General features: G+C 35.4%; 1 protein-coding gene across 1 annotated transcript; it reads left to right on the plus strand.

The window, feature by feature from the left end:
• Nucleotides 1-4,589: 4,589 nt before the first annotated feature.
• On the plus strand, nt 4,590-7,722 carry LOC112683311 (glucose dehydrogenase [FAD, quinone]-like). Its single transcript, XM_025554286.1, has 2 exons — nt 4,590-4,673; nt 5,448-7,722. The coding sequence occupies exons 1-2, from the start codon at nt 4,624-4,626 to the stop codon at nt 7,510-7,512; spliced, it is 2,115 nt and encodes a 704-aa protein (XP_025410071.1). The 5' UTR covers nt 4,590-4,623; the 3' UTR covers nt 7,513-7,722.
• Nucleotides 7,723-9,593: the final 1,871 nt, after the last annotated feature.

The raw sequence follows: 9,593 nt of genomic DNA on the forward strand, positions 1-9,593 counted from the left end.
TCTACGTACCTTTCTAAAAATGAACCAAACCTAATAAATTTTAAATCTAGTCAATCTCATGATATCGCGGAGCTGTGTCTTTCTGGCCAAGTCCTCAAGCTTCAAATACATTTTTTTTTAAATACGTTAACCATACTTACAGCTGTATATACCTTGTCAGTATCAATAATAAAAGTCTGTGGGAAAAATGTAAACAGAATTGTCTAAGAAAAAAAAATCCATTACTCATAGGTTAACGTTGCGCGGATGACAATGGTTAAAATGGTTTCAAGTACTACGCAGATATTTCGCATAGTATTTTTCCAAAACAATAGATGATTATCGATAGTAATAACGTGCAAGATGTTGAAATACACTGATATTTCACGAGTGAAATATACTCGTTTACACTATACGAAAACAATGTTTTAATGTAATCATTACCAAATACCCATATTAAAATATATTTTTAGAAATTTAAAGAAATTTAGTTTTTTTAACGACTCGAAACAGAATATTTGTGTGTATACTTTGACATGCGAAAATATATGACTATGAATTAGCTATAAACATAACAGTTTATAATTTTAACCATTCTGGTTTGGTCATCGTCACATCGCTGTAAAATAAAAATAAAATTACAGTAAACATAATAAAAAATAAATAAGTATTAAAAAAATAGGAACGTACGACGAAGATGAGAAATGAAAAAATAGTTGAACTCGAATTGTTGTGAAAAAAAAAAATGCTGCATTATGCGTATAGTAAAATTACGGCGAAAAGAAAATCAATCGAAAAACAGATTTTTGTAAAAATCACCATGAACATGTAAATACAGTTGGATTCAGCTTAATTTCGAATCAAGCGGGAATAAATTATCAACATCACAGACGCCGGATACGCGTGCACATTAGACGACTGATCCGCATCAATCGAACCACGTGTTGAAACAGGCAGTGGATAGTACAGTCTGTGTGCGTTTTAAAACGTTTTCACATATTTTTGTGTTTTATTTCGGTCTACAACGAGTACGTATTGATATATACAAACGGAACGCTCGCGGTTTTGTTTTTTGATAAATTCCTGTGTGCACGAGATAGGCACCGTTTACCGTTTGGAAACAAACAAGGCGCGTTATTCGCGCGAGTCTATATAACATCGTAGAATTTAATTTTTAGCGACGAGGCGGGGAGACATAAAAAAAAAAAAGTGGAAAAAAGCGTTTCTCGAATAATTGTTCGTTTATCGGACGATCGCGCGAAGAATGAACAGAAATTACTTTGAAAACGTCGGCCGGACGGACGGACCGCAGCGACAGCTGTTCATTAATCTATGTCAAAATTTTGATTGAACTGTATCGTTATTTGTACAGCTGAGTGGATTGCTGTATACGTCTGCATTAGACGAATGACGATCAAAGGTCTGGCACGCGCGAAAAACAAAAAAGACGAAAAGGCCGATCAGGTGGTTTCGACGATGATGTTGTCAATGCGTCGGTTATAGACGTTTGTTTGCATACCAATTGTACAATGATAATACGTGTACGAACGGCAGGATGCAACGAAAAAAAATTCGCCATCGATCGATGTTTAATATTTTTTCTTTCCGTATTTCCCATTACGTTTACGTTTGTTCAAAACGAATACGATTATAATATCGCAGTTAATGTATTATGAATTAGAGTGTAATACGTTTATTGTTGCAACAATCGCATGGCGGTGCGTGCAGCATTATACGTACCGTTTCAGAATAATGGACAACGAATTCATAGACAATTAAGTAAAATACATTAGCATATACTGCATACCGCATTGGTGAATAACATAAATGTATTTATCTGTGCGAGTATTAGCACACTAATGCATTTGAAAAATTCGTTTTAAAACGAAATGTGTGCAGAATAATTTACAAAGTCGTAAAACGTTGGAAATAATATAACTTTAAACCACTTTTGGGTAGCTGTGTATCATATTAGGTGCCTTACGTCAACGTTTTAGAACCATAATGCACACCATATAAATGTATTAGTACACGTACCGTTTTGTACAAAATATTTAAAAATTGTAATTAAAAGGAAACAAAAAACTTTCATGAAAATACAAAATAATGTGCTCGACATATTATCGTGTTTATTTAAGCTGACGAAGAAAATAGGAAAAGGAATTATGTTGGTGGCATGATGTAATACTAACGCACGAGTGGGTTCCCAAAATTATCGGATTGACAATAAAGAAAAAATTTAAATAATACATTCGTAACGGTACAGATAATGTTTTTCAATATTGTTAAAAATATTAAAATACTAGGTTGAAAAGTATGTAACATTTCAATACAAAAAAGTGTCTAATTACGTTTATCGAAAGATTTGACAAGACATCGTACTCGATGTGTTTAAAATTCAGTAAGATACGTATATTTGAATTTCAAAATGAAAAATCCTAAATTTTGATAAAAATGATTTTGAAATTGAAAAAACGACAAGATGGGCTCTTTTATTCTTCCGAAATTTTAAATGGTCATATGTCTACAAATAACACAGTGGATCCAAGTCGGTTTGAATGAAGGGCAGCACAATGTTCTGTTGAAAACTGAAATCTTTTACTTTTTCGTATGAATTCGCCTCTACCTTAAAAAAATAAAATCGACAAAACGAGCCATTTTCTTATATATATATATATATATAGTCTAATATGCACCGGTGGACAACTCGACTGTAACACTGCGATAAAAATGAACATTAAATCAAAAATCAGGTTACCGAAATAAATCGTCGGCATTTTCGAACGTTCCGAACGCATAGTCATATAGTACGTTCTGCGCACAAACACTGATCCCTTACTAACGCGTGTGCGCCCTTGAATCATTGAACGATCATTCAGCTTGAGGTGGAGGAGGTCTACCATCTATATCGCGTGAAATGTATCGGCGTGCGCGCGCGCGTTGTCATACGAGACGTTAAACTGTACTGAGGAGTATTTAGACTTCTAGAGGGAGGAGACGACTCAAATTTTTTCATTAAATTAGGCTCAAAATACAAGTACAATTGTTTGTAATAATTAAATCAGGTGATTCCTTAATATAAAATATGGTTTTTAATCTAATTCCGGATCCATTTAGAATCGACTTTTGTGTAGTTCTTTTTTAATACTTGTTTGTGATTTGAAAGTTACGCTTATGTTTTATTTAATTTTTCACTAAGTATAGGACTCGACAAAAAGCCCAATTAAGTATTCATAATATGTATCTCATATATAATCAATTCCTTAAATACGAATTCAGGGAACGAATACATCTTCGCCTCCCTCTAAATAACACCCCTGTAACCGTCACGATGATTATATATTTGTACGACGCGGCTGCGCTACGCATGAACCAACGGCTTAAGCATCATAATAACGACGTATTAATAACGGTTCGGTGAATACGTTCATGTTGCACGAGAGGAACAGTAGCGTAGCTATCCTCATCAGCGCTCCGAGGCAAAATATATTTTTCGCCCTATCTATTATAAATTAGACTCCTCGACCTTTGTTATTAAAACTTTACTCTGATCAAATTTATGTTTTTTTTTCTTTTTATAAAACTAACCCAACCGCACTTATATCACATTAAAAAGTTTAATCTATTGTTAATAATAATATTAAAATAATTAAATAGATAAATAAAATTTTTATCACATATGTGCACCACCCAAAAAATGTTGCACCCCGAGGCAACTGTCTCTGTTGTCTCTGCGATAACTACGCCACTGGAGAGGAACAAACACACTAGAATACGCACACGTTGATCGCGTTATTCGTACAGATGAACGATGATGGTTATTCGTTACGATCGCAGAGTAAATCGCGAAACAACTCAGAGACGCGCCTTGGCAGTGCGGTGTCGTATTGTTTCGGTTTCGTTACGATTTTTCAACTTTCGGGCAGGCACCTGCAATCACGCGCAACGGTGACATTTTGACATTCGTATTATCCGTACAGGAAAATTCACCCCACTGAGTTTAGAAAATTCTACGATGTGTTCCATACGATTTATAATCGTGTACGAACCTTTGGACGATAACGTAAGAAGGCACGTATTACGCAAGTACGTCACGGAAGGCAATATCGTCGGCGGTTCTGTACAGTTTTCAAACAGTCTTCCAATAGAAAATGTTATGTTCACTAAAATTTGATTAAGAAGTATCGATTTTAATATAGATTAACTGTACGTGAACTACTGATCATAAATATTATGATGATTATTTATTTCGACGGACTATATAGTGTTATTTATGCCCATATTGCAATTTAAAAACTTAATATAATATTTTCTATAAAAAAAAAAATATATTATTTTTTGAAATTCTATTTAAAAAAAAAAAAAAAAGGATAATGATATTCATTAAAGCTATTACAAAGCCGATGATTTATAGCTATAAATAATCATATATTCATATTTAACAAAACAAATTAATATGATTGTCATATGTATACATTAAAACGCATCATAATGATTTATGTACGATTTTACTATTTCCTAAAAAAAAAAAAATCGTTTGTTCATGATCAATGTTGACCGTTTTAAAACAATAGCTTTAAACAAATAAAGCTCACCGATATAAGCTTCGAAATTCAATGTATTCAGAACATTAAACCAATTACCATGTCTACATTCGGGATGTTGTGGCTCCTAATGGGACTGCTTGCAGTCTTGTAAGTATAAACAGCTATTAAATAAATAATATGTATTTTGGGTTTATATTTTAGAGCAAAAAAGTTGCACCGAGATAAATAATGTTATTGTGTTCTCGATAGTCCAAACCTTCATTACAATATTTTAACTGACCATGTGTATAGAAAATATTATTAAGTTTTATATTTTTATTCTTGTATCGTAAAAAAAAAGGAAATAATAATCTTATCAAAACTATAAAAACTTGTATTTTTATTTTGAATGATCATTTCTAAATTTAATTTAAACTATAAAACTAAAAATAAATCCTTCATTTATAAATGTTATATACGAAGTAAAATAATTATTTTATTTATTATATTTATATTTAACTGTTTTGCTGAACTCCATAGTTTTATAAATCGTAATAATCTTTATTGAGTTATATTATATATCAGGACATATTTATTTTATTTCTCGAAGCAAAAACAAGTTTGATTTTTACAATTTTATCTATCGAGAGATATACGATTTGAGAGTTATGAGTGTGGCATATTTTACAAATGTATTCCATAAAACGGAAAATTAAAAACTTTTTTTTTATCTAAACTAGTGCTCATAAACAATAGCTAATCGTCAGATATATTTATATATTATTAATAAATACGGTATAAAATTACTTAATATATTTTCTACGTAGTCTTATTGTAAAATACCCAAATGTATACATTACGATAATCGATTCAATAAAAATTACCCGTGCACTGTATAAATGTACACATTTTAATGTAAACAATGTTATGATTTGATTCAAGCTTAGGAAATGGAGTCCAGCCAAGCAAATTGCTCTCAGCCTTTAGCCAATCCCAAAGTGGTATGGCCAGTCAAACACGTTCGGTCAAGACCACTCGTACAGTGACCGTGGAAAAAAAATCAACTATCTATAAGAAACACTGTTGGTCGGACATGAACGCCGATAAGTCATCAGTAAGTTTGAACACGTTGGAGATGTGCCACGTAAACGGTTACAACGAGGAAGGCCTATACGTGGTGCCGGAGTTCACGAAGCTCCTCAATTCGCTAAACAGGGAACAGTGCAACATGGTCTCGAAAGTGATCTATCCCAGGGATTACAGTCTGTCGATCAAGTCCGGTGACGAATTCGACGTCATCATCGTCGGGTGCGGGGCCGCCGGTTCAGTACTGGCATCCAAGCTCAGCGACGAAAAGGACATCAAAGTGCTGATACTGGAGGCCGGAGGTCAACCGTCATTGGAGTCCGAAATACCCGGGCTCTGGGCCAATTCCATAGGTTCCGACATGGACTGGAAGTATTTCGCGGAGGAAGACGAAACCTACGGCCAGAGTTTGGACAAGAAGCACGTGCAGATTGTTCGTGGGAAAGTGCTCGGGGGCACTACCGCTTTGAACACCATGTTGTACGACCGCGGAATCGAATCCGACTACACGAAACTCGTATCCAAGGGACTGACCAACTGGGGCTGGAAAGACGTGCTCAAGTACTACATGCGGTCCGAGGACTGCAAGTTCGAAAAGATCACTACGAGCACGACCGTTAGCAAATCGCACCGAGTAGGTGGCAAACTGCGCGTAGACTCGTTCCGGAACACGAGAACCGTTCAGATCAGAAAAGTATTCTCGAAGGCGCTCAGCTCTGTGAACTACAGCACAAAAGACTTCTTTGACGTGAAAAACCACCAAGGGTTCATTTCGTCCATCGCGACCGTGAAAGACGGTTTGCGCGTGAACGCGGCGAAAGCGTTTTTGAAAAACGCTGACCGCAAGTACAATTTGAAAATAGCGGCCAGGTCTATGGCGAAGAAAATAGTGTTCGATAACAACAAGGCCGTTGGAGTGGAGTTCGAAAACTCAGCCGGACAACTGATCACAGTCAAGAGCAAGAAGAACGTGATTTTGAGCGCTGGCCCCATTGGATCCCCAAAACTTCTTATTGAGTCAGGAGTCGGGCCCAAGGATTTGCTCGATTCCTTGAAGATCCCTGTCGTAGTGGATAACACAAAAGTGGGCTCGAACTTGCAAGCTCATCCAAATTTCTTGGGTCTAGTGGTTAAATTCGGAAGGCAACCATTGAAAGCCTATTCCGTCAGCGAGATGGTATTCGAATATCTAATGAAACACACCGGACCGCTGGCCAACATAGGATTGAGTAGTTTCACCGGTTTCATAGACATCGACGGCAACGGAGAGCCGGATATTCAGATATCGTTTCACTATTATTCCGAGGACGATACCGTGTTCATGCCTTCGCAATTGGACGCTTTCAACTTCAACGATCAAATCACAGAACAGATCATCGACCTGAACGAAAACGACGATATTCAGATAGTTGGCATTTCTCTACTCCATCCGGAGAACACCGGCCAAGTGACCATCAAGAAGACCGATAATGGCTACGAGCCGACCATTAAATACGGTTCGCTGTCCGAAGCCGATGTGAGCACGCTGGTTAAAGCTATCGATTGGGTGAAGAATCTCATAACGTCAGTGGCGTTCAAACAATACGAGCCGAAAATCGTGCCGCTGAAAATCGAAGGAGGTCCCGAACCCAACGTGGACTGCGAGAATTACTGGAGACACGCCATTAAACATTTGACGACGATGAATATCCAGATGGCCGGCACGTGCTCCATGGCGACCGACATTTCCGAAGGAGTGGTGAACGAAAATTTGAACGTCTTCGGCACCGAAGGCTTGAAGGTGGTCGACTCGTCCGCGCTTCCGAATATTTTCAGTGCCGAGAGCTGCGCCTCGACAATCATGGTCGCAGAGAAGGGTACCGATATTATCAAGGAAGAATTGGGATGTAAAGTCGATGAATTCGACGAAGAATCGTTCTGAAGTTAATCAAACTATATTTTATTAAAAACAACTTATAGAATACAACATTTAATAACATATATAATAGAAAAATGTTGTTTTTTCTATCTCGATACCACCAATATCGGCCCAATTAAAATACTAGTTCTAGGATAGGTTCACCCCTAATAATTATTAATAAAATTGCGTACTGATAAACGATTAAACTATTTGATTTGATGCAACAAAAAATCGTCGTTTTTTTTTTAAATGTATTTTTCCGAGTTCGGATTTTATGATGATATACATTTGTAATCGTCTGTATTTCCGTTTATATATAGAATTTAAGGGTCTAAATAGCATTTGGTTAATGTTAACACTTAGTGGATTTAAAGTTTCAATAATACTAAAAAATTACTCGAACTACGACTCAATACGTTTGAATCAAGGGCGTACCCATGGGGAGGTGTTGGGTCCAGACCTCCCTATTGAAATTTCTATACACTCAAAAATTTAATAGTAAAAAGTATAATAATAGTATATAGTGTATTTTAATTTCTCATCATCAGATAAAATAAAAATGTTGGAACCCCCATAAAAAATTCTTGGGTACACTCCTGGTTTGAATCGATCGTTTGGTGAAATACTTTGAAAATAAAATACAACTATAGAGACAATTTTCTCACTTAGTGTGAAGTGTAACATAAATGGTTATGTACTGACCAATGTAATGACTAATTAATGGAAATTTTTCTGTTAGTAGCCGAATCAACATAAATAATATTCGAATACAATATTTTCGGAAGGGGAAAAGAAATTCCCCATCTTTTTAGCACAATTACTAATTAATTCTCATCTTAAGAATATCGAGTCCGTTCGTGAATGCCATTTACGCCTGTAATTCGGATCATCTTGATTCAGTGCTATGGTCCGTTAACCAGTTGTGTATATTTAACAATAATATTTATAAGTTGTAATAAATATCATCGTGTTGCTCGTTTGATGAATATATTAAATTTTACGAGATTTACAAGCTCTTCATTCAAGTCCCCGTATTAGGGTTATAAATATTAATCAGAAATATTCAGAAATCAGAATATTTAAAAAGGGACAGTCTAGTATATCCTAGGGATTCCACTGTACGACTCTGTCGATGAACATTCGCAACCGTTTTACGAATAACAAATATAGCCACATTACACGATGTACATTGCACAAATCTTTACTGTGAAGACTATATATGACAATACAATCATAGGCATGTGCACGGTGGGTGTCAGGTGTGCGAAAACATCCCCGAAATGTTTTAAGTGGTGCCTTAAAATTTAAGTTTAAAAGTAAGAGGTCCGAATTTTAATTGATATTACTTCGATTGAATGTGATTTATTCTAAAATATTTGTTAAAAAATAAATGATATTTGTAATAGAAAAATAAAAATAAATTTTCTAAATGTTCATGCAAGGACATAATATGATAACATAATAGCTACAATTGACTACAAAAATACAAATTATAAATTGTCTAAGAAATATATAGCAGATTCAAGGAAAACATATTCATTGGGACTATTGTACCACAATATTAAATAAAAAATTTAATATTATTGTTTATACATTATAATTTATTAAATATATCTGCATGTTTTATTAAGACCGGGCCAAAAAGTGCAGTAGCCACTTCCTGAAATGTATGTTTGCACACGTCTGTGAACACAATAACAATGATAATATGCGGTCTTTACGTGAATTCCGAAAAACTGGATCACAATCAATATTAACGTAATTTAATGACGGAGCAATGATTTCCAAAAAAAAACAAAACCAAAACGATAACGCTGAATGAAGTAGACGTAGGTATCAGGGAAACGAAAAACTTAGAAATTAATTGCAATTTAAAACTAATTGTTTTGCAAAACAAAAAGAGAAGTTAACGATTTCCGTTGCGTCCGTTGTTTGTGACAGCGCGACGTATTCAGAGATAAAAAACAATTCAAGGGTTAATCTGTATCCATCGGGGAGGACGTCAAGGAATCGCTGCACTCGATTATAATTTGCCCGCCCTGCGCTTGTCTTTTACGTAGCCTCTAACCAACCGTCCCGAAATGGAACTCCCCTCCTTTCAT

The sequence above is a fragment of the Sipha flava genome, unplaced genomic scaffold (assembly GCF_003268045.1).
Source record: "Sipha flava isolate LNK unplaced genomic scaffold, YSA_version1 104_pilon_pilon, whole genome shotgun sequence".
In the NCBI taxonomy this organism is placed as follows: domain Eukaryota; kingdom Metazoa; phylum Arthropoda; class Insecta; order Hemiptera; family Aphididae; genus Sipha; species Sipha flava.